General features: G+C 42.4%; 2 protein-coding genes across 2 annotated transcripts in view; one reads left to right on the top strand and one right to left on the bottom strand.

The window, feature by feature from the left end:
• Positions 1-222: 222 nt before the first annotated feature.
• epcam (epithelial cell adhesion molecule) lies at positions 223-3,278 on the top strand. The gene is made up of 9 exons (XM_083923281.1): positions 223-572; positions 1,268-1,372; positions 1,476-1,740; positions 1,836-1,901; positions 1,995-2,061; positions 2,192-2,290; positions 2,387-2,584; positions 2,699-2,740; positions 2,871-3,278. The coding sequence occupies exons 1-9, from the start codon at positions 512-514 to the stop codon at positions 2,892-2,894; spliced, it is 927 nt and encodes a 308-aa protein (XP_083779407.1). The 5' UTR covers positions 223-511; the 3' UTR covers positions 2,895-3,278.
• A 1,404-nt stretch (positions 3,279-4,682) lies between these two features.
• Positions 4,683-27,040, bottom strand: part of plekhh2 (pleckstrin homology domain containing, family H (with MyTH4 domain) member 2) — a gene marked incomplete at its 5' end in the record, with an annotated part of 33,418 nt that continues 11,060 nt past the window's right edge. Inside the window, 28 exons of the mRNA XM_083922418.1 lie at positions 4,683-6,709; positions 7,626-7,775; positions 8,047-8,133; positions 10,361-10,490; positions 10,961-11,097; positions 11,278-11,419; positions 11,722-11,819; positions 11,921-12,076; positions 14,132-14,309; positions 15,455-15,552; positions 16,097-16,276; positions 16,431-16,543; positions 17,556-17,664; positions 18,078-18,257; positions 18,419-18,499; positions 18,637-18,795; positions 18,916-19,002; positions 19,872-19,985; positions 21,027-21,163; positions 21,351-21,510; positions 21,641-21,735; positions 21,844-21,919; positions 22,976-23,877; positions 24,754-24,939; positions 25,078-25,159; positions 25,301-25,384; positions 25,737-25,886; positions 25,965-26,027. Of these exons, the coding sequence (XP_083778544.1) occupies positions 6,524-6,709; positions 7,626-7,775; positions 8,047-8,133; positions 10,361-10,490; positions 10,961-11,097; positions 11,278-11,419; positions 11,722-11,819; positions 11,921-12,076; positions 14,132-14,309; positions 15,455-15,552; positions 16,097-16,276; positions 16,431-16,543; positions 17,556-17,664; positions 18,078-18,257; positions 18,419-18,499; positions 18,637-18,795; positions 18,916-19,002; positions 19,872-19,985; positions 21,027-21,163; positions 21,351-21,510; positions 21,641-21,735; positions 21,844-21,919; positions 22,976-23,877; positions 24,754-24,939; positions 25,078-25,159; positions 25,301-25,384; positions 25,737-25,886; positions 25,965-26,027 (4,320 nt within the window). The 3' untranslated portion in view covers positions 4,683-6,523. The remainder of the gene's footprint in view (positions 6,710-7,625; positions 7,776-8,046; positions 8,134-10,360; positions 10,491-10,960; positions 11,098-11,277; positions 11,420-11,721; positions 11,820-11,920; positions 12,077-14,131; positions 14,310-15,454; positions 15,553-16,096; positions 16,277-16,430; positions 16,544-17,555; positions 17,665-18,077; positions 18,258-18,418; positions 18,500-18,636; positions 18,796-18,915; positions 19,003-19,871; positions 19,986-21,026; positions 21,164-21,350; positions 21,511-21,640; positions 21,736-21,843; positions 21,920-22,975; positions 23,878-24,753; positions 24,940-25,077; positions 25,160-25,300; positions 25,385-25,736; positions 25,887-25,964; positions 26,028-27,040) is intronic.

Below are 27,040 nucleotides of genomic sequence, written 5' to 3'. Positions count from 1 at the left end.
ATTTCTCTCATGGGGCTCTACCAGTGAAATTAAGGCCATTTTGATTTTCTGACGAGCTGAAAGAATAACATGTCAGCAGGGTGAGAGAGACCAAATATGGTCATACCGGAATAAAGGTGCGTTCGTGTAACCACCTCCCCCTCTTCATGCAAATTACAGTGACGTCAATCGATTACTTTCTTATAAATTTACTTCATATGAGCTCTTTGTCAGTTGGACAACAACTACCAAAGGGGACATAAACATCACTCACTGCGAATAACGTTCACGTTGGTGGTGCTCGTGCTGTTTGGAGACCGTACCTGTGTGTTTGTCTGTGTGTGTGCGCGCTCCTCTAGTTTCTGTCCAAACAGGTTGGACCAGGACACACCTGCAGGGAGAAAAGAGAACACTTGTGTTCTCGGACGCCATTCTTTACTCCGTCTTTGACCTCTGCGGACGGGCGGACAGAAAGCCGACGAGGAAAACAAACTCTTTCATTAATTCTTTTACGGTTTTTATTAATTTCGTCATGAAAATGTGGATTGCTCTCGTCGTCGTTGCCTTCGCGGCGGGAGCCTCGGCTCAGAGCTGTAAGTAGTTTGACTTCTTAACCTTTTGTCAGTCTCAAAACGATTCTTCCGACGCAGTCTGCGTATCGCTTAATTGTTAGTCAATGAGCACTTCAAGTAACCTGCGTTTTCTCAGTGTTTGGTAGCTTCACGTACAAAACAGTGATAAGTTGGTTTAGTACGTTTTGTGGTGTGTTCTAACAGTCCGTGGTTGGTCTCTAATCCCATTTCTTACTTTAAATGTAGTCTTTGCTCGTCTGAAGTGGCTTTATTAGCGAGGAGAGTCAGTGTGGTTGTTGAGTGGGGGTTGGGAGGACTGGTGCCGCTCTCTGGAGACTTGTCTGTTTGGAGAAACCAACGCCCAGGTGTTTGTTAAACCTGCTAGTCTACCTGCTGTACCCGGCCCCCACTGTCTGGAGGCCTGTATAACAGACACTACTATAAATCCTTTATGAATCAGGCTTATACTCAACCTATAATGCATTTTGAGTTGTCTTTTTTTGTAACTTATTTTTCTTAACTAAGCTAAATCATACTGTAGGCATCTGTCCGAATACAAACACAAGCCCAGTACCTTTTTTAAAACGAAACCATTAGATATTTGACACATGAAGTGATCTTTAACTTGACTTGCACTCCAGTTGTTTCAAGTTCTTTTGAGGGACATGATGGTTTAAATATTGTGTCTGTGTTAAATCCTTGTTTCTTTACTAAAGGTTCTTGTGACACTATGAAGTGGGCTACCTGCGAAGGAACCACTACATGCAAATGTGAAATTCTGATCGACGACAATTTGAAACAAACGCTGGACTGTTCCAAATGTAAGTAAACGTTTTTTGTATTATCAAGCCTGTATATTTCCTTAACAGGTTGTTTTGGCCTTGCCTGCTCATGATGTGTGTTTTTTCTTTTTTTTCTCACCAGTGATCCCTAAGTGCTACTTGATGAAGGCTGAGATGTACAGGGCTAAAAAGGGCCAGAGCACCCGTACAGGTATCGGAGGAAAGCCGGTGGAGACTGCCTTTGTGGACAACGATGGCATCTACGACCCGGCTTGTGAGAACGACGGCAGATTCAGGGCCAAGCAGTGCAACAACACAGAGGAGTGCTGGTGCGTCAACAGTGCTGGCGTCCGGCGAACTGACAAGGGAGACAAGACCCTCAAGTGTGAGAAGCTGGTGGAGACCAAGTAAGTATTTTCACCCGTGTCAATGTGGAGGACCGGAAGAATGGTTTCGATGTTGACCACTAAGCGATTCCCTTTTTTGTCTCGTTTTCCTGCAGCTGGGTCCGTCTTCAGCTGACACACAAACCTCTGACAACTCCAGTGGATGACAAGAATCTGAAGGTGTAAGTATATTAACAGCCCCCCATTTGAACATGAATAAAATGTTGCCATCAAAGGTTCCCTGTTTTAAGTGTATTTTTTTCTCCCTGATACAGTGCCATTGCTGATGCCATTAACAAACGTTATAAGAGCTTTGACAAGAGCCTGGTGGAGAATGTGGAAGTGAGTGTCAAATTTAGGGGAAAATGGGTTTTTTGTTTTTGTTACATTCCTCCATAATGATGCGTTCAAGTGTCAGAATAGCATTACAAAGTACCTGGTTAACAAAGGGGTCCTTTCTGTCATCCTGCAGTATGACGCCGATTCCCGCATGATTGTGGTGGATGTGAAAAAGCCAAAGGGAGACCGCAAGAGTGACCTGACCAATATGGCCTACTACATGGAGAAAGATGTAAGTTAAAGCTGTGTTTTTAATCGTGTTTCATAAAAGGCTTTCAGAGAGGCCTGTTGACTGACTCTGTCATTTTCATCGCCTCCTCTCCTGCAGGTGAAGGTTCTGCCCCTGTTCAAGAACCAGGAAAACTTTGAGCCCACTGTGGGGGCCCAGAAGCTGCCGATGGAGAACATCCTGGTGTACTATGTGGACGAGGAGCCCCCGACTTTCACCATGAAGCACCTGTCTGGTGGGATCATCGCTGTCATCGTGGTGGTGGTGCTGGCTGTGGTGGCCGGCCTGCTGGTCCTGGTGAGTGCATCCGTCTAATCTCATTGTATTCAGCTTAAGCATATATATGTATTAATGCAAATCTTTGAGCTGAGCTTTTTGTTTTGAATCCTAACGGTCTTTTTCTGCGTGTAGTTCTTTGCCAGAAGGAGAAGTCAGAAGTACAACAAAGCCCAGGTGAGATGAACTTCCTGTAATTTAAATTTTCAATGTCAATCCATCTGCTTTTTAAAAGTTACTTATTGCGCCATAAAATGTGTTTTACAACTTGCTTTATCTGCTCCTTTTTTTCTTTTTCTATATTCAGCAAAGAGAGATGGATGCCATGTAAAGTATTCATCGCATCATGAGTCTATGAAGATTCTGCTTGTACATCATCTTTTGGATTAACTTTTGCTGTGGGAGTGTGCCATTATTATTTTTTTTTACAATTTTACTTGAGGCAATCAGATTGTAAAGGAACAATCAACAAGGCTTTTTTTTTTGTCGCTGTTGGCACAACCGGTGTCACCATTTATTTATGAAATGTATGTAAAGTCTTAACGCATCGTCCAATCTATATGCCATAAAGAACTGTGCTTTTTAAAATACGCCTGACACATGCCACATTTTAATGTTAGAACTCGTTGGTTTAAATTCCATGTCCTAGATTGTACAGTTTCTTACGTACTAATGTGTTTGTTGGATTGTTTTTAATAAAATACATTTAAAGACTCTTGATGTGCAGAATGTTTCTTTGTAATGTGAGCATTTGTGCCTTGGACACAGTGGAAAAGAACAGCAGATCACGTGGGGGAGGGGGAGAACAAGCTCGAGGACGCCACGGTTTGCAACATTTTGCATGTTGTGGTGGTTGTTCAGTCTTAATGTGTGATCAAACTTGTTTTGATATTCAAACCTGTACGTGGACATTTTATCCAGGCACTTTCTTGTCTCGCACATAAGATGGCTGCTTGGATAATGGTGGCTCGTAATAAGCCTTTTGTTTACAGATGGCAGGTTGCATGCCGGTTTCCTACCCAGAGGAGTTTTTCAAAGGGTGTGGCAGGCTTGTTTTGAGTGCGTCACTGTCCTGGTATTATTTCTTTGAAGGAAACTTTAATCTGCTTTTCATGGTTAGCACTTAAAACCCGAATTCTCCTTGTTGATAATGTTTCAGGAAATCCACCTGTATGAATGCATGTTGACAGTGAAGGATGTCTTGTTTAAACTCAGACTAGTGGAATGTGACTGTTGGTGATACTAGTTGGCTGAGACTGTCTTGCTATATGACAAACCCTGTTAGTGTACGGGGAGGTGGTTAGTCATTTCAGGCTGTATCTCTGAAACTGTTTGGCGTTGCGCTCAACCTGTCCGTCAGGTTCTGGCTCATTCATAAATGCAGTATGTACACAACAAATAACTTTAAATCTTATTGAGCAAAAGGCTGTGAAGTGGGAATTTTTTGCACAACAAACTGGAAACAGCTGTTGTGTTGCGCTGAACCGACATTTAGGTGAAACCATGGTAAGAATGACTTGTGCGTCCTATCACAACATGCCTACAGTGTTCAGTGTGGAGTCCCGGTTTAACCTTTATATCTCAATAAACCCCTGTCGGTTAAATCTTTCTTTTCCAAGCGACACAAACTCAACCCTATGGCACCTTAACTGTCTGCCATCCGTACAACTGATCTGTGAGCGTGAACTTGTGTTTGATTCGTCTCCGTGTCTAATTTTGATAATGCACATTAGTATTCATTTGTCTGTTATGTCATTGTAGTTCTCTCGCCTCACCCAGTTTTCTCCCCCATGAGCCCTCCCTCCCTTCGTCTCCATAGCAACACCGGGACAAAAGCATGTCTCTAACTAGTTCAGACAGGTTGGGTATCATGTATCATCCCCACCCCCTCCTCTTCTGTGTGAAAGGCTACAGGAATGAGGCGTGTCACCCGCAGTCAGGCACCTGCTGCAGGTATCAACACGTCAGTTCCGTTCGCACCAATGAGGGGGCAGGACGGCAGTTTTGTTAGGCGAGAAACTGTAGGAAGTAGGAAAAGATGAGGGACAGTTTCTGTGGATGTGGTCGGCTGCTCAGTGGTCATGGGTTGTTTATAGAACAGCTGATTGAAACCAGTGGCCTGTTTGCTGCACTTTAGTTTATTCACACCGTAGAATAATTATAAGACTTATTCTTGATGATTCTTTTATAAGACAAATAAATATAATACCTGACCACACACACTGTATACAGCCGTAAGATAATGCTTGGAGGGGAAATCAACTTTTTTTTAAAGTACCTTACAAAAGAAAAAATCAGTTTTTCCAGTTTATTTTTAGATTACATGGGTCCCTCTAACTTATCCTGTGGCTTCTTTGAAATACCACCATGTAACAAACAGCACAGAGAACACTATTATCTTTAACCCGAGCAAACCCAACAAATATCCACCAACCCGTCCCATCAATGGTCACATCCTCTTACCACCTTCCTCTTAATGAACCACAACCCTGCGTTGCTTCTCTAAATGACTAATACAGAGTGGAGGCTTAAAGTATTTGTTCATGATTACTGTTTCACCACTCTCCTGGCTAACCAGTAACTAAGAGCACACAGGGTCCAAACTTTAGTACAACCCCATACAACCAACAGCCCTTAGCTGCGGATCATCAATCACATATATTGGACACATACAACATGAACATTTTCTCTGCACTTTTTGTTCTTCAGCTGCAGTCTTACCTCCCGCTTTCATCATTTTGTTCAGTATCCTTCATTAAACAACAATATCTAACACTGTGAGGGTTTACTTCCTGGTAGAGTTCTTGTGCTCGACAGGAGGACAGAAGACAAAGCGTCACTGCCTCTTCTACATTGTGTGTGACTGCATTCTTTTTTAAGATGGGAAAGAGCATCTTTACAATGTACCACACAGCACTGATTAGATGAATGAGACATCAGAACGCCAGCTCAGTCTGGCAATAAATAGTGTTTCTCTGTGGAGTCAGCGCATAAAAGCAACATATTCATCGGGGAACAAAACATGTCTTAGGAGAATGTTAAGCAAAGCCTCTTAGTTGTTTCGAGACCCCTTTGTAACCAGCGACGATGTCTGGGGCTAAAAAAATCACATTGAGTGGCCACTTGAGGTTGAGCCCAAAAGTGAACCAATCACCACAGACCCCCATGTTAAAATGCCCAACTTTTACAGCAGAAACAAACACGTTTTGGTTTCTATAGCTAATTTATCTGTTCACGTCAACTGTACCGTGGTGAACTTTTATACAACTCACCCTTTTCAATTACATTAAAGTTCAGAAAAATGAAGGGCGAGGTCACTCTGAGTGTCAGGTGGCTGCTGTCACAGGCGCCGCCTCAGCTCCATCCACACTCCACCTCTTTGCCCATTCTTAGATTCGTTGGGAACAGGTGGAGTCGGGCACTGCCAAGATGGCGACGACCAGAGCCCCCAGACATTTCTTCAGAAACTCTACATAAACCTATGGTTGACGTCACAGAGACTACACCCATGTTTTTATACAGCCTGTGCTTTTATACCTGCGCATACAGCTCACTGCTCCAGTTTCATATGTTCTCTGAGGAAGGCACTAAGTCACCTTTCATGAGTGCTGCTTAAGAAATCCTGTGATGAAATCAGTAAACAACCCCACCTTGTCTGAGATGAGACAGATGAGAGAGAAGAGTCCAGACTCATCAGCACGGAGGACCCGTGGTTTAGGGAAACTGTACTTGTAGTCACTTCCAGTAGGCAGAGAAGTCCCCATTCCACCAGAAATGAATCTGGCCCACTGAGACAAATCTACAGGATCAGACTGATAAGAAAGAGTGGCTCTGTGACGGTGAAATCAGGCCCAGCGCAGCTGTAAATAAATCCTTCATTTTCGAATGTGAATAAAGTAAAAGGCAGCTCCGTTAAGTGAATGTTTCTCAGAGAGATGGATGCGTGGCATGTTTGTGGAGTCACAGCAGTGTGGGGGTCTTGCTGGGACGTCCCAGTGCTGGTGGGGATTTGCTCCTCAGCTCTTTGCTCTTCAGACTGATCGGCTGAGCCACCATCAGAGCCGGGGCAGAGAGGTGGTGGGCGGCGGCCTTCTGCTGATGAGCACTGTTGATGTAACTGGAGATGAGGAGGGTGATCTCCCTTATCTGTTGATAAAACACAACAACAATGGATGTCACTGTGTGTTTTCACTGTGTCTCCATGGATCAGTGACTGTAAATACACTGACAAATGATAATTACGGTCTGTTTCAGCAGGTGAGGTAGTTTCAGTGTGCGCTAACATAGAATATTTTCACTGCTTTACCTAGTGTATGGCCAATATATTGTATATTGCCGTCAGACAGCCCTTAACGGCTGAGAACTGAAGCCATTATAGCCATCTATGCTTTCTTTAAAGCCACCAGACTCATTTGACAAAAACAATTTCACACCACAGAATACGGGAGTTGCTGGTCTACCAGGTTAGATTGTGTTATTGTGTTTTAAAGAGTTTGTTCGGATTCACCAAAGTCAAACAAGAACACAAACAAACTAACCGATCAAGGCAGCGCTAGACCAGCAACTCCCGTGTTCTGTGAGGTGAAATTAGTTTTTGTCAAGGGAGACTGGTGACTTTGAAGAAAACAGAGATAACTGCTTCAGTTCCACGCCAGAAAGGGCCGTCTGATGCCAAGGCAAAGCGGTGAAAACTGTCTAAATATAGCATACACTTAAGCAGATATTTGTTTTCTGTGCCAGGACTCCTGTCTGCTTTTCCAAACTGGGGCCATGCCGACTGCCATCTACTGTAGATAAAACACTAACCCCCTTAAAAAAGCTGAACTATATCCCTTCAAAATTTCTCCATTTGCATACTTTTAGTATTATGTTATATTTGAATATATTAATTCATGTGAGACAGATTCAATGAAACGGCATCAAACCAGCATTTAGAAGGGTGGATGGAAAGAATCTGACCAGGCAGCACATAAATTGGTAAACCCTACTTGAGTGTCTGAGGGATAAACTCCACTCATCAGACACGAAGGTTCATGTAAAAACAGTCGTATTCCTTGCTAACCTTGGAGACTTCCATAGCAAACAGATGGCTCTCTGTAGGTTTGTCTTTGTTGGTGTTGGCGCCAATGCTCTGTCCCACAACCAGCATGAAGTCCTGTTTGCAGCCTCCGAACGTCATCAGCTTCTTGTATGGGTGAGACACCAGCGGCTTCTGAACACGCAGATGCACAGGCATAATTGTTACGACTATGTTCTTATGTTATGTGCGAGTTGAGTTGTAAGTGTCCACATCTTGTCCTTGTAGTCCAACTAATGCCACATGCACAAAAATCACGCAAAGCCAGTCATATTTATTGAGCTAAAGTATGTAGCTTATCATTTATATGCATGTATTTTTTTTAAGACAAAATCACTTCATCAGAGAATTAAGGTAAAGAAAGCGTGTCTGTACAGTTGCATGGAGGGACGGCAGAGATGCTTACGACAGAGTTGTGCTCCAGAACACTGATTCCATCTTCATGCACTGCCAGCCAAACACGTGCACCCTGCTCTGGAGAGGGAGTGATGATCTTCAAACAGAAAGGATCACGGATCAATTCCAAATGCATCTTCATAATATATTACTGATACAGCGAGAGCATATACAAACAGTATGCTAAACAATCAAATTACAACTGCATGGTACGGCACAGCTCCACTCCATTTTCCATTAGCAAAAGTTGTAAATAGAACGTGGTATCACTAGAAGGTAGAGTTAAAACTATAAAAATCTACCCCGATGGAAAGGGTATTGAGCCATTTGCTACGTTAATTGGACTAGTACAAAACAAAATGGGGGTGCTTGTTAGTTGTCATTGTGACAGTTCAGGAGACGTTCTCCTGAGAGGCAAGAAGTGAGGAGGAAGGACCAAGCGTGTGTCCGTAGCTCTTTTTCTGTAACCAATGCAGCATGAGAACACGGCAGAAACCAGCAAACTGGCTAGTTAGCCAGCTTGCAACATCTGACATGCCCCCACACCACACCAGTCACAGAAAATCGAACTAAGTTGTCATTTATCAGGGGATATACAGTAGCTGTGCATTCCCGTGTTCCTAAGTTGTTAAATGTGACTCATTTTGCGTCTCGTTTCACCGATAAGACAAAAAGTCACTTTCACAACTTGCTGCAAGTTCGTCTATGGACTTTTTTTCAAAGATGTAAACGTAAACATTCCAAAACAGTCGTTCACATTCACTGCAGCAGGCAATAAACTAGGACTGATTTGGAATGTTTATGTTTACAACTTTGAAAAGGTCCATATGTAAGTCTATACCGAAGTTAGTCCGTTGCTTGGCAACGATACACATAAAAATGGCTGCCTCTCTGGTCGATCTGCTTCGTTGATGAGTGGAAATGTCCTTTATATCCAATTTAATTTCTATGGTTAAATAGTAGGTCAGTTGTGCCCACATTTTAACTTTATTAGTCTACTACTATTTGTCTATGTGGTTACCATTATTGTTATAATGTAGTTTATGCCCTTAACTGATTTCATTCCTACTTGCACTATTATAATAGAATACTGCCAGATATTGTTATTGTTACTGTTGTTGTTTACTGTCATTTAATTGCTATTTTTAACTATATGTACTTATTTTTTATTTGACCTTAGTTCATTTTATAGCATTGAAAAGGAGGTACATGACAATAAAGATACTCACTATTCATTTCATTTTCATTATTCACTCGCCCCAGATTTAATAAAACAGCAGCCCACAAAACTACACTGAACACTGCTCCATACAGTTAACGGAGTGCAGACGTTAATTGCAGATGAAATGATCCAACAAGTGTTGCGTTAAAAAAATGTCACAGCACATTCACACAGTGTCGTTAAGGCAATCGGCTGAGAATCCTGCCTACACGAGGGGGTTCTATCCTCTAGGGCTGCAATAGTAAACCGATTCATCCATTAAATGTCCACTCCTAAATCGGCAACTATTTTAATAATCGTTAACTGTTTTTAAGAAAAGGATTCCAGCTTCTTAAATGTCAACATTTTCTGCTGTCTCCCATTCTCTATGACGGTGAACTGAATATCTTTTGCTTATGGACGATACAAGACATTTGAGGACGCCATTTTGTGCTTTGGGAAACAGTGATTTTTCACCATTTTTTGGCATTTTAAAGCCCAAACAACCTATTCATTAATTGACGAAATAATCAACAGATTAATCAATAATGAAAATAATGGTTTGTTGCAGCCCTACTATCTGCAATGGACAACGAAAAGACAAAGGCACCTGGTACCAAAAGTGAGTCTTGTCAGGTTGAACCATGCAGTGAAAATGAGGCATAAAACAATGACTGTTATTCACCACTGTGGACACACCGCAGTCACAGCTGTGACATCACTGTATGTAAAAAAAAAAAATGGAAATCCCCCGTTCAAGTACAGCACAATTAGTTTTTGTTGACACTGTGTCAGCAAAGTATCAATCAGCTTCATGGTCATTTGTGAGGCTGTCAGGGGTTGTACTGAATTAGTCTTGTATACAATATAAAAAACCAGACAAGTGACTTTGCCCTGAGCGTTCTATTTCTCTTCCTTCTCTTTTTCTTCTCTTCTGTATACAGCGAGTTCACTTAGTTTATATGTCGGCCTTTATTTGATCAACATTGAATCATGATTTTAGTTTGAGAGCAAATAATTACTACGTTACATTACTATAATACTCTGTTACATTTTCCATATCGAGGCTGACGATGAGATAACTTTTAATGTACAAGAGATTACAGTTGACATACAAACTTACCTCAGCTTCAAATAATTTAGCGCCGAAGAAAGGCCATTTCCTGGCAACGGTCAGGTAGATCCTGACACACTCGGAGGAACTTCGACCCCTAAGGGAGGCCCAGCGGGCAGAGAGACGCTGCAGCAGCTGTCTGAGATACGGAGGAGGAGGGGGGGGGGGGGGGAGCATCCATCATATCTTTTTGATTGCTACAGTCTATCATGACAGCAGTGTTCATTTTGAAGTTGGTTGTGCATTACTTGAAATATATCTCGTGTTTAATTCTCCAGCTTCCAGTCCTCATTTGTGCCAATACAAAAAAAAACACAGGGATCCAATTGGACTGGATTAGTATGAATGATGTAAAAACTGATTAGAGTTATCAAGTGTTTCAGGATTATGCCAGGAAATGAAGGGGTTAACTGTCAGGGAACAACTTCCTGTGATGGAAACCTACACTTTATGACTGTGAACACAGATTTTGACATTATAACTGATTTAACATGCAAAAGATAGACGTTATCTAAAATATATAGCCAACCAAATAAATAGATACACACAAAATGAAGTAGGAAGTGTGTGTAGACTGAATCATAACCCATTTTCAGTGTGTTCTGGTACCTGAGCTGCTCCTCAGACGTGGTCCTACGGTAATGTTTAGGGTACAGTCTGTCCAGAACCTGTTTCAGGGTTTGATTAGACTTGGTCTGGGCGGATCCAGGAGCAGAGAAGGGACGCTCAAAGTCTCCAAACTCCACCTGAACACATACACATAACGGTTTTCAGGGTGGGGTCTGGTCAAACACACAAAACAATACAGGAAGTATTTGTCACTATTTCTAACAACTTCTTCCATTAAAGTCAGAACATACTGCGCAAACTTAAAACATTAATAAAAATGGAAGCAATTAAAATAACTTTTTGACGTTTTTTCTGACCTGGGCCAGCAGGGCAGCCATTTCCAGAGCCAGTTCCTTGTTGACGGGGAAGTTTCCTGCTACGATGGCCTCATTTGTCTGATAAGCCAGCAGCAACCTTTCCCTCTCTGACTCCCCCCTGACCTGGAGAGAGAAGTACAGCCTGTGGATGGAAAGGAAAAAAGGAAGCGAGAGAATAAAGGAGAGAAGTTGTAAATACAGACGTGAATGATAGAAGGATTCTACATTGCTGAAATGTGTTTGTGTAGAGCTGTTTGTTGTGAGCTTAAAAAAATAGTATTGCATTGAGAGAATTTAGAGTAAATTAAGCACAACTACGTCTGTATTCCGGTAAAGAGAAGCATTATCAATATGCTGAGCTTGGCTCAACATGTGGACTTGATGATCCTGGAGTTAGCATATGTGCATGTCGATCTACTGAGTGCTGGCTGTGTCCTTCTCCACCTGCTCTTGTAGGTAAGGCGAACAGTCCTGGTGTTTTCAGACTTGCCAGTGTGCTGCTCCTTTGAGGCTTGCTCCCATTTGGAGATAATGTCACAAATCTGCAGAGGACACGAAGACAACAGATTTGCGTAAAGTGTTACTAAATCTAACACTTACTGTCTGAGTAACTAAGCAATCATCACATGGATAGCAGATGCACCTTAATGCCTCCTTGCAGGCAGTGTTCCAGCTCTCGTCCAGTAGGGTCATCAGTGTATAAGCTGAAACCAGATAACCCTGTCTTCCTTATGCCAGTGTCCTGGTTGAGGCGACACTGGAACTCGTCCACTGTGGTCGAAGCGTCGAAGCTAACCACCTAAATCAATGCAATTAAACACAACAGTGATGGCAATGATCCTGACAGTTAAGCTCCTTGTCTTTCTCTCACTGTCGAACCAGTAGAGATTGGAACTGATGAGATTTTATTGATACCAAAACCATTATCGCTTATCGGTGTGATTCTTTATTGATTCCCTTCTTGATTCCTTCCTGATCAATTTTCTACGTGGAAAAAAAGGCTCCATGGGTTTTCAGGGTTCAACACGACTGTTTTATTATGTGAGTCTGAACACAGTGTAGGTGAAAGGAGTTAATATTTTTTCAATAGCTTTTCTTTTTTATTTAGGTTTTCAGGCTTTTCAAAGAAAAAATCCAAGCCTGCCTGCTTGGCGCTAATTCTTATGACACCACGCTGGACTGTTTCTTCCTCTCCAGCAGAACTCCTTATTGTTGCAAGTTTCTAGTAGAATTATGTGTTTGATGTCACTGTTTTGAAATGTGAAACTGTCACAAAAACAGGGCTAATTAATAAAAGAAACTGATAACCTTTGAGGCATACGATTCTGGTTCTGATTCCAATTGTAACCGGTTCTCGAATCCCATCCCTACTAACCATTTTAACAAATGATGGATTTGATCACAACTAAGCTCAGACAGCAAACGTTTCTTAAAATTCAGAACATTCAAACTTTTTTTTTTTTTTAATGTTTGACTGGTTCTGAATTGTTCATGTAGCACATACATGCAGAGACTGTCTGTAATATAGAGACATATATAAATGGATGTACATGCATGACAATAAGGAAGCATTTATCCTGTGATCTCATTGTTGAACAAGAAGCAGCTCTTGCCAGAAGGCAAGGTAGGCAGCTGGGGCCCTAGGCCAGTAGAAAACTACAGCAGTGACAATGCTCAAAGTTTGCAATAACAGTTGGAGACCTGAAGGCACTGAAAGAGCCACACCTGACTCCACCCACTCCGTTAAACTTTTTGTTTAACGGAGTGGGTATTATTATTCAGTTTTAATAAACCTATAATGTGTACTTCTGAAATAAAAAAAAGGTTTACATTCTGCATTTATTTTGTTTTGTGTCAGATTATTTATAAGATATCATATATTATGGGGATTAACGCTGGTTCAAGGGGCCCCCTGTGAATTTGTGCCTAGGGCCCCAATAGAGTCTAGAGTCACCTCTGGGCACAGCGGTGCTTTAAGCTAAATGCTAACATTGAAATGCTAACATGTGAACTGGGGAGAAGTTAGCTTTCAGGGCTTTCTGCTAAAAGAGGTTTATTTTAACCCAAACCAATATCTTTTCTTTAACCAAGTAGTTTTGTTGCCTAACCAAAGAGATTTCTGGTAGAAAAGAATTTCTGGAAAAAGTTATGAAGGTTAATGTCCTTCATGCTCACTATGACAATGCTAACATGTTAATGTATAGCATGTGTGTTTACCATGCTCACCTTTTTAGCTTATATTAGCATTAGCATGCTAATATTTGCTACAAAGGGTCAATGGGTCAAACCAAAGTTTTGACCTGATGATGGCGCTAGAAGAAAAGTTTAAGGATCAACAATGTGATTACAATTAATCTTGAGGGGAACAACCAAATTTCATGGCAATACATTATCGAATGGATCCCAGCCCGCCCAGAGGCCGAGAGGCCAAGAGGCGGGGAACAGGACCTCTATGGACAAGATGTCAGACTATCACAGAACTGACACATGAGACAGACACCCATTCACAGTCCGGGCTATTTAGAGTCAACATATGACCTGAAATCAGCCATGGTGCCTGAGAACCTTCAGCCCTGTGCTAGATACTCGGCATCCAGGCTATGATGTCATAGCAGAGAGACACAGGGAGCAGGGAGTGACATAAACAAACACTCCAAAGAGAAACCTTGACTCACAGCGTGCAGGTAAATAGTGGGGTGGAGCAGTGAAGCATGTCAGCATATGCATGACAGTTTGAACACACCGACTCTTATGTGTAAACTGTGTTTGAGTTGATGATGTAAGAGTGTAGCAGGCTTGTTGAAGGCTTCACTGTTATCATTATGGTCTATCTCCCTGTGTGCTGTATTACTACCTGGTAGGTGTTATTGAGGAAGTGAACCGGCATGCTGAACGGCAGGGAGTGATGATAGGGATTCCTCAGAAGGATGGACAGGATCTCCATACGGGACGGCCTAGCCTGCCTCTCGCCCTTCTGCTGTGTCCGCTCCATCGAGCGCAGGCAGTAGATGGCGTACTTACCCACCTCAGTCCTGAGAACAGCAGGGAGACAATGAAACAGTTCACTCAGAGCACTTTAAAACTTCTTCGACAGTCAGAGCAGCCAACAGTCCAGTGTCCACGGTTCAGTCCAGTTAGTGATCACCATAAACCTATGTTTGTGCTAATATATATTTGGAGAACAATGTTAATTTATGCTCTTATAGGGGCACTCCTGTTATCTACTCTGGTGTTGCACTGTCGAATCCAACAATGTAACAATGTTCCATGCATCGGTACACAAAGAACTACCGTATATCTCACTCGACCGTTTGCCCTTCAGTATGTCCCTGAAGCCCAACTGTGTGTAAATACATGCACAGCAAATAACTGCGACAGGTGCTGTTGTCTGCATTATGTTTCTGTGAGGCAGACCCACAGAGAAAAATAATATGCCTTAGTACAGCAGATGCTACCTCGGACGCTTTACTAAAGTGATTGTAAAAAGCTGGCTCCGGGATAATGCCATGTCAGCATTATTTTAGAATAGTACGTAAGACAACTTGACTGAAATAATGCAGCACCAAGGAGTACTAAAGCTTCTCCAGTCAAATTATACCAGCATTTGATCCTTTTTGGACCCAGATCAACCAAAAAAATTATGGTTTCATATGGTTTTCTTGCAGCCAATCACTGCAAGCGTTCTTTGATTTAATGCGACTTGTGATTGGCCAACTCCTGCAGCAGCTACAACCCAAACAGTGTGTGGTGTGGTGAAATCGAGCCCACATACAACTTCATTGTACAGCTTTGTATGGATAATCAGTGAATATTTTAATTACTTAAACACTTTCAAAGTGTATTTAATTCAATGTGGTGGTGGCATGCTTCCATTCACATGATTAGTATCGGATTTAGTAGAAAAAGGGTGTCAAATGAGGTACTCTCTAGGTATTGGTATTTGTATCAGCCCTAGTTGGTCGTCGGAATATTTATAGGCAACTACTTTGATAATCTGTTAGTTTGATTTTTAGTTTGAGTAATTTTTCAAACAAAAACTCTAAACATCCTCAGGTTCCAGCCTCTCATGTGTGAGGATATTCTGCTCAGTGCAAAGTAAACCTTGTACAGAACGAGACAATTGAAGAACTGAGTTGTGATGCTTCACAGTTTTCAACAGCCCTTGGGGTTTTCTCACCTGGAGTCTCCATGTCTCTTGAGGTGAACCTGGAGCAGCCAAAGGAACGGATGCTGGGGCAGAAATAGTCCGACACACAAGGCCAGAAACTGCCAGCCCTAAAGAATGACAGACACACACATTCTGAACAAACTGTGTCACAAATATGAGAATCTGTACAGAAACATTAGTGCAACATGTGAGAGACGGACTGGAAACAGTTTTATTATGGAACAATATGAAGCTGGTTTTGATCCTGTGAATCAGACACTGAGTTCGTTCATTCAGACTGTGACAGAGGAGCTGTGTTCTGACTCATTCTGATGTCTTTAAATGACACATATCACATATTTATACATGCTTTGACTGCTGCCCTGTCACATGACTACAGGAGTTTCTGGTTTTTAAAAGCAGCATGTCACTGCCTTTTGGGGACTTGCTCTTAGCATGTAAAAGCTCTTTTGGTAACCATGCCAACATAAGGGAGACAAGGCAAAGCTATGATTGACCACATAGACTGAAATTATTTTAAACAGATTTTTTCTAAGCACTTAAAAAACAATTTACTCAGTAAACTTGATGATTCAAACCTTTCCCAACACTCTGTACTTTCAAAGTAAATAACACAGACTGCTGCTGCCACCGTGTGGTGAGATTGCAAACCTGCAGGGGTCCTGGTTGGCCGTGCGGCTGCCTCCTGCGGGTCTGTTTAATGAGCTGGCAGAAGAACTCATTCTGAAGCTCGGGGTGGGCCAGACACACCTGCAAGGCACTCTGGGCCAGCGAGACGTGGTAGTCGATGGCCGGAGCATCGATGGCCACGTTAATGAAAAGCTGACAAGTCTGAGGAGAGATGATGGAGTTTAAAAGTCAGACGCAGGAAGAGAGAGAACTCTTTGATTGTGGATAAAACCGCACATCATTGCTGTGTGTGTGTGTGTGTGTGTGTGTGTGTGTGTGTGTGTGTGTGTGTGTGTGTGTGTCTGTGTGTGTGTACCTTAAAGAGTTTAACAGCCTCTGTCTGCAGAGCTTGTGAAGGCAGGGTGGTGAGAGGAGACAACAGAGCTTCTTTACTGAAACACAACATGGGATGTCTCCAGATCTGAGAGTCTGAAAGACAAAGAGACTGTTAGTTAAAGGCAGTAATAAACACACGTCATACAAATAAATGTTCTCCATACAGAAAGAAGAAATTAAAGACAGAAAAATACACTTTTATAACAAACAAACAAATAAATAAGACATGAGACAAATTGAAGAGATTTAAAAGTCCTTTTTAAATAGCTATGAATGAAAACAGGGCTGCACATAAGGGGGTATGAAGTAAAAAGCTTTCTGGGGTACAGCCGTTTAATTTACATTGCATTTATTGTTTCTTTAGTAAAATGTATCCTGTTTCAACAAGGAAAACCCCCTCTCCTGAATATGGTTTGGGCCTTTTATTTATTTTAAAAAACCCTGCCGATGAGCGGCAGATTTGGGGAGGGGCCATTCACTAGAACTTTTCAGGGGCCTTAATGAAAACAAATCGAGGGACAACCGTTTTAGTGAAAGATGCTCTGTAAAATTGGAAATTGGAAAAGACACATTTGCACCCTCAACTCAATATGGGGCCTGCTTTGTTTTGCATGTTAAACAAATGAATGTACTGATTTGTAATGCAGTATTCTGGTTCATGGTGTTGTTGGTAAATTGAGAAAAAATCCTTACTTTTGTACCATAAAAGACGAGCAAGACGTAACGTGCTTTGAAAATGAAATTGAACTGAAAATATCGATTTAAATATGAAAATGATGCATTATCTAATGTTAACATTTGGTGAATTTAGGATAAATTTACAGACAAACATAGACAAAGTGCAGTTAAACAGCTAAATGTGTATTTTGGATGTTTTCTTCCCATTAGTCTGTAGCGCATTAATTGTTTACATAGATTGCAGTGAGTATGAATGGAGTTTTTTCAAAATACATTTCAATACATTCAATACATTCTTCTCTCTGTCAGTTGGTTACTATTGCAGATTGTTGTGTGATGTCATGTGACGTATGTTTTTAAAGTCAAATGCAGTCAGTAATGGACAATCAAAGACAACAAAAAGTCATTCTTTGCAGGTATTTCTCACTTGGGTCTCCATCCAGTTGGAAGAGTTTCCCCACCAGTTGTTCGAACTCAGTGCCAACTTTACCCACTGTGGTGCCCGCTGCCACAGACAGATGGTACAGCCACGAGTCCTTCAGAGACACACACATTCACATCAGTGACTGCAGTGGCGCAGGAAATACACACATTACCTTGAAATGAATAACATTACTTTTCAGTTTAAATTTAGAAACAGCAACAATTTCGTATGGACATGATTTTTTTCTCCCCAATCTCAAATTTATGAAAGCATTTATATTTTCTGTGCTAAACCAACAATGTCTGGAAGACCTTTTTCTGAAAAAAGTGTTGTGAGGCATTTCCTTTCTGATTTCTTTATAATAAACAGAATTTAGAAACTCCAGTAACAGAAAAATAAAGAGAATAAGATTTGATTTGTGATATTGACACTACATAAATGAAATTGACTTGTTGTGTCTCTGAAGTGCAAAGCAGAAAAATTGCAACAATCACACAAAAAGAGAGAGTTCAGAGTAATGCGGACCTTCTCGTGGCGGGACTCGATGAGCAGGTAGGTGGGCCCTTGCTCTTGTGGGTGGATGGCGATGGTAAAAGGTGCCGCCTGTGAGCCCAACCCACACGCCTTCAGGTCATCGTCTGAATCTCTTGACCTGTCTACCTCCTCCACCCCGGCCTCCCAAAGCTTAATCTGACCCAGGGGGAACTGGGAACACACAGATTCACACAGATTTTTATTCCAGCCACTTAGCCATGAAGAGTATGTCCCTTTATGTAAAACATCTAAAACATGAAAGTAATGTAGAGACATAACACTTGTCTCTGCATGTACAACTGAAGCCTGCGATAGCTTACGTTGAATCTTACCTTGTCCTCTTGGCTGCGGAAATAATACAGGGTTTTGCCAATCAGAGCACACCAAACCCGCTTAGAGTAGCCGTGCTTCACCTGCCATGGAGTAAGAAAATGAAGGAAAGTGTTATTGGTATTGGGAAGTTATTAAGTTAAGTTAGGTTATTTGTGGGGGAAATGTTCTTTTTTTTTTTTTTAAGTCAAATGTGAAGATCATTTTTAGGATGTCGGACCTTGACGAGCAGTCCCTTCATGCCAGGGCGGATATCTGGCTGGGTGAAGAGAGGGCTGGCAGCTTTCACCCTGAGCACGCTCTGTAGCACTCTGAGCCACTCCTCCAGCAGGTTCGGGGAGTCAGCCTTCAGGTAGTACACACGCTTCCCTGTCACTACCTACAGTACACACAACAACAACAACAACAACAAGGTGAAGGTGAGAATGAATCCTCTTTAATCGTGCTGCTGGACATTTTGTTGGATGTTTTTGTGGACAAAACTCTTAGGGGTGAATACCTGGAGGACTTGTTTTCCCTCTCCGCGGGCGATGCTGCTGGTGGCGTTGACTTCAATCTGTCCCTGAGGTTTCCTGATCACGTCACTCTATAGGGGAATAATATAGTTTTACAGCGGCTCTCTGCGGAGGAACAGATCTCCGTCCACTTAATACAAATGGTCTATCCAATTCAATTCAATTCAATTTTATTTATAGTGCCAAATCATAACAAAAGTTATGTAAGGACACTTCAAAGATTAGATATAGACCACACTCTATGACTTATTTATGATTTACATAGACCCAACAATTCCTCTGTAGATTAAGGTGGCGTTGAAAACCTTCCCTTTAACAGGCAGGAACGTCAGACAGACTCAGCTCTGTGGAGGACGGACATCTGTCTTGAAAAAAAGAATCTTAGAAATAACAACATATTTCTAAGATAATATTTATTATGGGGACAGTGTCTGCCTCCCGAATTACACTAGGGAGTTTGTTCCACAGGAGAGGAGCTTGGTAGCTGGAGGCTCTGCTTCCCATTCTACTTTTGGAGACTCTAGGAACGACAAGTAGCCCTGCATTCTCAGAGCGCAGCGATCTAGTCGGGTAATACTGTACTATGAGCTCTTTAAGATACGACGGAGCCTGACCAATAAGGGCTTTGTAGGTAAGGAGAAGGATTTTTAATTCTATTCTAGATTTTACAAGTAGCCAGTGCAAAGAACCTAATACAGGAGAAATATGTTCTCTTTCGATTTGTTTTAGTTAGTACACGAGCTGCAGCATTTTGGACCAACTGGAGACTCTTAACAGACTTATTGGAGCAGCCTGATGATAAGGAGTTGCAATAGTTCAGCCTAGAAGTAACAAGTTTTCTGTCAACAGAACAATAGCATTAATAACACAGATAAAAGACAAACATATATATATGGACATTTTTTGTCACTGAAATAAAAAAGTGTAGTTTAAAACACACCGGTGAGTTGTAGTAGAGCAGCTCTCCGTCTTTGAGTACAAACCAGCGTCTCTTCCAAGTTTTCTTCCAGGTCTTCACCATTTTCAACAGGTAGCCTGACTTCTCCATTGGTTCCTACAAAATAAAACGCTGTTTGGGTTTATGTAATACAATCAATAAAACTTTATTTGTACAGCAACTGTACAAAAAAGGTTTACACTATAAAACCATTAAAATCAGAAAAAAGACAAAAGTTAAATAGCTAGAGGACGATGCACGCAGATAATGAAATGATGAAATAAGAGATTTAAAAGCTATAATAAATAATAAGTATTAGTAGGGGAACTAAAAAAAACATTAAAGAATTAGATTAAAAGTTAAAGCAAGAAGAAAAAGAAAACAATCAAACAAAGTTACAACAATATAATAAGTAAATAAAATAATGTTAATAATGTTCATAAACCATTCTTAGTCATGGCTGAATAGGAAGATTTTAAGTTCTCTTTTAAAAATGTCAACACTTCAGCTCCTCTCAGGTCCTCAGGCAGACAGAGCGTATCGGCTAAAAGCTGCCTCACCAAAGGTTTCAAGTCCTGCAATGTAGTGTCCAGTGCAGGGGAAGGGAGAGCAACTCACTAAACATCCAGATTTGTTCCCTCTTACCGGAAGCCTGTGAATATTCTCATTTTGTCCAGGTCATCGTTCTCCCCAAAGCAATTTCAGTCAAAAGCAACTGGACTTGGTTATTTGTCTAGGAAGACGTTTCACCTCTCATCCAAGAGGCTTCATCAGTTCATGTACACAACTGACCAGGCTGGGACTGGTCCAGGACCAGGACCAGGCTGGGACTGGACCAACTAACTGGTGTGGAGATCCAGGTATTTAACCTCAGTTCCCCAGTTACCAATTAGAGGTTTTAAGACTAATGTAATTTATATCCATAATATATTACTTTATGTCATAAATACGGTTTATGTAAATAATGCATTGAGAGGACATATTCCATGTTATTGCACTGTATAGACTTGCACATGTGTTTATTGAAACTTGAGTTGTGACTTGAGTTTGGACAAAGACAAGACAACATGTCAGCATGTAACACAGGAGCTTGGCATCTGCACTCGAGTGATTTTGGTGTGTCCTCAGTCGGGACGTACACGCTGCACACTGACTCACAGTCTTGCCGTTGTCACTGGCTGAAGAGCAGGTCTTGGGGAGTTTTTGCTCCGGCTCAGAGCACTCTGTGTCCGTGGAGTAGGCATCCGGAGGGATGGCGTAGTCGCTCTCTGATGTCATTGAAGACATGGACACAGCTGGAGGAGAAGAAAAAGTGATGACACTGTAACCCATAATGCAACATATCTACAGGCTTTGTTCGGGTGTTCACCCTCATCAAGATTGTATGACAGTAAATATCTGCAGCAGCTGCTGTGATCATGACAGTTTAACTTCAGCTGCTGTTGGAATTCTAAAAATCCTTCCAGCATGTGTGGGGTGTACCTCTCTTGAGAGAGCGCGGGCTGCCTGGGCTGCTGTCCTTTCGGGAGCTGGTGGACGTGTGTGAGCTGCAGAGGGAGCCGTCCTCCTCCCCTGAGCTAGATGACTCCTCGGAGCTGGACGACTCGTCAGAGAACGGGCTGCTGCTCAGCAGGGTGGCTTTCTGCAAGACGGAAGTGATGCAACACAGCATTGGTAGACACTTGCACGCATAGAGACAAAATACTGTATGTCAAAATCGACTTTGCACAATAAAAACAAGACAAACTGTTAAGATGTAAAGTTATGCTTACCCCCTTCAGAGTAGTGTAAACTGGAGCAGTCATGTTTTTATAGATGAGGGATGTGTACATTACAAAGGCAGGATAGGAGGACTGGAGGGAGGGGTCTGCAACACAGATCACAGTTCAGTTAGTCAGTCGTTGAGTAGAGCGTCTCTGTAACTGAGACTGAGACGCAGGGTGTTGATGAATGACATCTTTACCTCCTGTCTTACCTTTGCTAGCAGGATCTGTGCAGGACGTCTCAGACAGTCGGATTCCTGATTTGGCCACAGCGTAGATGCGACTCTCCTGTACAAAAAAACCTGAATTATCAGTAAATATTTTTGAAAAGACTGAAAATTCTACCAGTAAGAAACCATAATTTGAAAGGACATGTCTATCGTTGAGGATAACGATGACCTGGACAAATGAGAATATTCACAGGCGAAATGTCCAAAGATTTACCTGCAGCTGGCATTTATTGAAGCAATAATGTCCCTTAGCTGTTCTAAAATCACTGTAAATCACAGCCTCAAGTGACTTATTGCTTTTACACTACCGCTACTACATATACCTGCCAATGTTTCATTAAATGAACACACAGCAACATTAAATACAATTATGTATTGATAACAAATAATCATTCTTTCGCTAAACACTGTAGTTCTTTGTAGACAATGGCTCTCTTTGTTTCTTTCACCGTCATCTTGTTTTTTTTTTTGTTTTGTGCATTCATTGAATGACAGCGCTGCGTACTTCAAGTTCTGACCATCCTCATCCTGGCGTAATGATTAGTAATGCTGAAATTGGCTTTGAATGATTGAGGCTGTTCACAGAATATATGATTTTACTGCCGAGCCAGGCGTCCACTTATGGAATAATAGGTATGATTTAAGTGGGAACTCCTCAAAAGTCTTCAAACTCCATGCTGTAAAATCCCTCAACCAAGGATATTTTGTATAATTTTACTGACTTGTGATTATTTACGTAAGTATTTTGTGATTATTTGCAAAAGTACTTATTTGATTTCATTAAATTTCAATGGAACTCAGCTAATCACAAGCATGGACTGACACAATCCGTTTTATAATTTGTAACGTTGAAAGTCAAGACAACATTTTCTATAGAACACTGACCATTTATAGGCTGTTTACTCTTTATTGCTGTTAATGTGCACGTTAGCAGCAGGTGGGACTGTGAGTACTAGAATTACAAATAGTATGCTGTTGACATGACCGGCATGTAATGGAAAGGCTAGAGGACAAATTGTTGCTAAGAATTTGAATTGTTTGCTTTTCAGTGGAGAGCGTCATGATGGTGTACATTTTCAGAATGCAGTTAATAATAAACATAAGAGGATCTTACCCAGGAGGGTAGCCTGTGTAAAGGGGGTGTAGGGGGTGCTGAGCTGTCTTCACAGTTGGTACCAGGTTCAGGTGGACCAGGTGAGGTCAACAATGGAAATGTGGGCAGAGCTTTTGAGCTAGGGAGGACTTGAGGAGGCGTGTCCCTGCCTGTCTCCATGCCAACCTCCTGCTCCTGGTCGAGGTCAGTTTCCTGTGGCCGGAGGGGGCGCAGCATGCTGAGAGCGTTACGTGTTTGTCCGTGCGCTGTCTCGGTGCTGATTGGTGGCTGGCTCAGGTGTTTCTTTGCCAGAGCCACATTCATCAACCCGAACCCCACTGGGGTCCGCAGCCGGGGCTGTTTGGGCGAGGCAGGGTTATCCCTTGGATCCTGGGGTGGGTTGGGTCGTTTAGGGGTGAGGGCTGGTGTGAGGATGGGGCTTGGGGTGTTTGGTTCGCTGGAAGAGGATGAGGAGTCAAGTCTCTGTGACTGGAAACGCTTGTTGAGCTCCTCAGAGGTGCAGTCCTCCAGTTTGGCCCTGTGTGCCTCGTCCTCCTCCTTACACCCTCCCAGCGCCCCGTCAGACGAGCACAGCAGGCTGAAGCTGGGCCGCTCAGCACGCTGCATGTCATCGTCAAACAGAGAGCTGCTGTCGTCCGAAGTAGTCAAGTAGGTCTCACTGCCGGGGCGGCTGAACTCCAGGCCGCAGACTCCAACACCTCCTCTGCCCTCACACCCTCCTCCTCCCTCTCCCTCCGATGCAGCGCTGGAGAGCACGGAGGAAACACTTCTAGACTCAGGTCCACGTGCATTCTCAACCAGGTTTGCAGACTCCTCCAGAGGAGTACCCAGACATCCAGTCTGGTCAGGCGTCTGGACCTCACCGTTTGTCCCTGAGGAGGCTGTCTGCTTACTGCTCTTCTCTGTCAAACGTGAACAAATTCATATCCAACACATCAATCGAATATACTTTTCAGTTTCAGTTCAGATTCATTTTCAATTTAGTTACCAAACTTCTCAAAGCAGTAATGGTCATCTGAAAGACTGCTTTTTTTTCTTGGTATATCTTGGCTCCATTACACTAGATTCAGTAGAAGCCCAAAACTGCAGCTCCTCTAATGGACACCAAAAGGGAGTCAATCCCCGTAGACTCCCATGTTGAGATGCCCAAAAAACGGTTTTGGTCTCTAATATGCCCGTTCTGTTCTCAACTGTACAGGGGTGATTTTTTTATACAACTCACCTATTTGAATTATATCAAGGCTTAAACTTCTGCATAATTAAAGGCTGGCTGCTCTGAGTGCCAGGTTGGTGCCGTCACAGGTGGATAGTAGGCTAGAGACTGTGGGGTTCATTTGACCTGCCTCAGCACCATCTGAGCCCCATCTCTTTGCCCATATATGGATTAGCTGGGAGTTAGACGGAGCAGGCGCTGGCAAGATTGTGAAGGCCGTGCGACCCGGATTGAGCTTCATTTTGGCTTTTCAGACACCTATGAGTGACCTCACATTCATATTTTATTTGTCCTTGTTGTGATAACGAAGTTTGCAATAAATATGTTAGCCAAGGTCAAGCAGACTCTTTGTATTGAAACATCTGACTCCCAGCTAAGGCCTGCTACTCTGTCCAGTAGCTGACCTTGATGTTTGATGGTTGGGAGGGAACCGGGGGAGGTCAAAGACGGTCTTGTGAGTCACTTTCCATTTTCCACCATGAAACTGTGCCTTCCTTTGTCCCAGCATCCTATTTCACCTACAGCCTGCTCTCATACGCAAAGCTGTGAATCTATGAGGACTTACCAGTTTTATCTCTGCCCACAGTGTCTCCCTGGGTGCTGAGTGTCCTCTGGCAGGGTGCTGGTCCAGTAAGGACCTGGGGGCTCTTCCCCCTCACCTGGAAACAGCCAAACGTCAGACTGCTGAGACGCTGGGCCTCGCCCGGTCTGCACAGGACTCCTCTGCCGATGCCACACTTCTGCTCAAAGACTGCACACGCGCAAACATGTTTTGAACAGTATTGATCATATGTGTGTGCGTACACATACATGCCCTTGATAATAGCGCTTTAGTGTCATCAAGTTCGTTTTTTTTGCATGACTCGTTTAATGCATAAAAGGCTCTTACCCTGCACTTGTTTCTGTAACTCCACAATCTGAGCCTCCTGTTGCTTGTTGGTTTCTCTTAATGCTGCGTTCTCCACCTCAAACTGAACAAGAGATATCTTTCAACATAAACCCCCCTCCTAGACCAGCGAACTATCCAAGGATATGAGATAGCGGTGACCCTAACTCACCATTTTGCCACTTTTCCATCCCACTTTATATCCATAATGCAGTCATTTATTTACCTCTGACAACTTCAGCATCACCCATTCCTTGATTTTAGCTGCTTTCTCCTCCACTGTTTTGGAATCCTGAAGTCGGATCTGTTTCTAGTGAAAAAAGGGACAAGTTTGAAAGAATCAGTTCTTCCTGGTTGAACACGGGCAGCCACGGAATATTTTGGGACACAAACGTCGGATAGAGAGATTGTGAAGATAAAGCAGAACATGGAAATGACTCAGCATATTTAAATAAGGACATGGAATGCCACTGCAGAGAGCAGGGCGGGAAATCCTAAAGAACAAGTATCACGAACAAGTCTCCTGAGAGTTTAGTTCTCCTTATCTAACGGCATGCCACATCTTCCTCCACATTCTTTTGTTCCTTGAAAAAAAGGGAGAAAACATCCAATGGCTCTACATCTGTTGCTTTGATGAAATTCTTCATGTGCGTGTGTTTTACCTGCTCCTCCAGCTGCTGCTCCAGCTGGGCAATGACGTCCTCCTTCTCCTGCACCAAGGCCTGCAGCTCCTGGCACCGCTGGAACAAACGCACCTCTGAGTCTCCGGACTGACTGTCTGGAGCTTTCAGCTTCTCCTCCATCCACTGCACCTGAAATCACACATGCATACTGTACTAAAAAGAACACACAGGAAGTACGGGTAAAAAAGCTTTTGTTTGGATCCCTACCTGCTGGTGAGCGCTGAAGGCCCGTTTTTCTGCATCGATCACCTGTGTTTCCAACGTTTGAATCTGGGAAAGGTAGAGCAAAATATTTTATTTCATTTTATTTCACCTTATTTGTATTCTCCTAATACTTGCTACTTAATCCGTATACAATCTCCTACAAAAAAAAGATCTGACATTTGTCCTTTATTTCCCCTCAGCTTCACCTCTGAGTTGAAATATCAACTGCATTTGAGTCCCGAGCCAAACACAACAGCACCAAATAAAGACAAAGAAAGTGCTGCATTCTGAATGAGCGCACTGCTCGAGATAACGCTGCTACGCTGGAAAAGAGCAGATGCTTGACAGCTGGTCTTCGGTCATTTATGACTCAGAAGAATGTTTAGAATCACAACTAGGATACTCAAAGTTCAGAGATGTATCTAACATGTAGATTTACATATAAATACATACATATATTCTTATGAAATACTAAATAATCTAATGGCTTTCATTTGACTGCTGATATTTTCTACCACCTCATAAAGGTTATTAAAGTTATTTCCCACAGCTTACATTTCTACTTTATGCTCAAGTTATGTTTGTGCTGTCCAAATTTGGAACCGGATTTGAGGTATTTTATAATTGTTAGATGCATTAAAATAATTGAAGTTACAATCTTTCTCCTTGGCAGCACCTATGGAGATAAGCACTAATTGCAGATGTGTTTATGTATCTCACTTGTTTTTGAAGTTCCATCGTCTGTAGTCATCACACTTTTTTTTTCATTTGTTCAGCCATTATAACGGTTTACTTGCAACACTAATAAAAGGTACGCTGTTTCACATGTTGGTTGAAGAGCAGGTCTGTTGCGTTAGCTCTGCCTACCCTCTCTGGCAGACAAACCCACGCCGCGTCAACTGTGCTGCGATTTTTCCCACAGACACCCAGTTCCTAACACTGCAAATGCTTGTGTCTTAGTTGACTGTATTTCCAGTCTGTCTTTGTGTTTTATATAAGCTGTAACTGGTGTGCTGTCTTGAACAGGTCTCCACGGAGGTATAAAAAGAACTGGATACAGAGCTAGAGGTGCGGCCCTG

This window comes from Echiichthys vipera, assembly GCF_963691815.1.
Source record: "Echiichthys vipera genome assembly, chromosome: 11".
NCBI classification, from domain to species: domain Eukaryota; kingdom Metazoa; phylum Chordata; class Actinopteri; order Perciformes; family Trachinidae; genus Echiichthys; species Echiichthys vipera.
Note: the sequence above shows the minus strand (reverse complement) of the source record. Positions and strands in the feature narration are given on the sequence as shown.

Excerpts from the sequence above, each read along its gene's own strand:
- epcam (XM_083923281.1), top strand. The coding sequence starts at position 512 with ATGAAAATGTGGATTGCTCTCGTCGTCGTTGCCTTCGCGGCGGGAGCC. Across the intron at positions 573-1,267 it reads GGGAGCCTCGGCTCAGAGCT|GTTCTTGTGACACTATGAAG; the intron begins GTAAGTAGTTTG and ends TCTTTACTAAAG. Across the intron at positions 2,585-2,698 it reads TGGCCGGCCTGCTGGTCCTG|TTCTTTGCCAGAAGGAGAAG; the intron begins GTGAGTGCATCC and ends TTCTGCGTGTAG.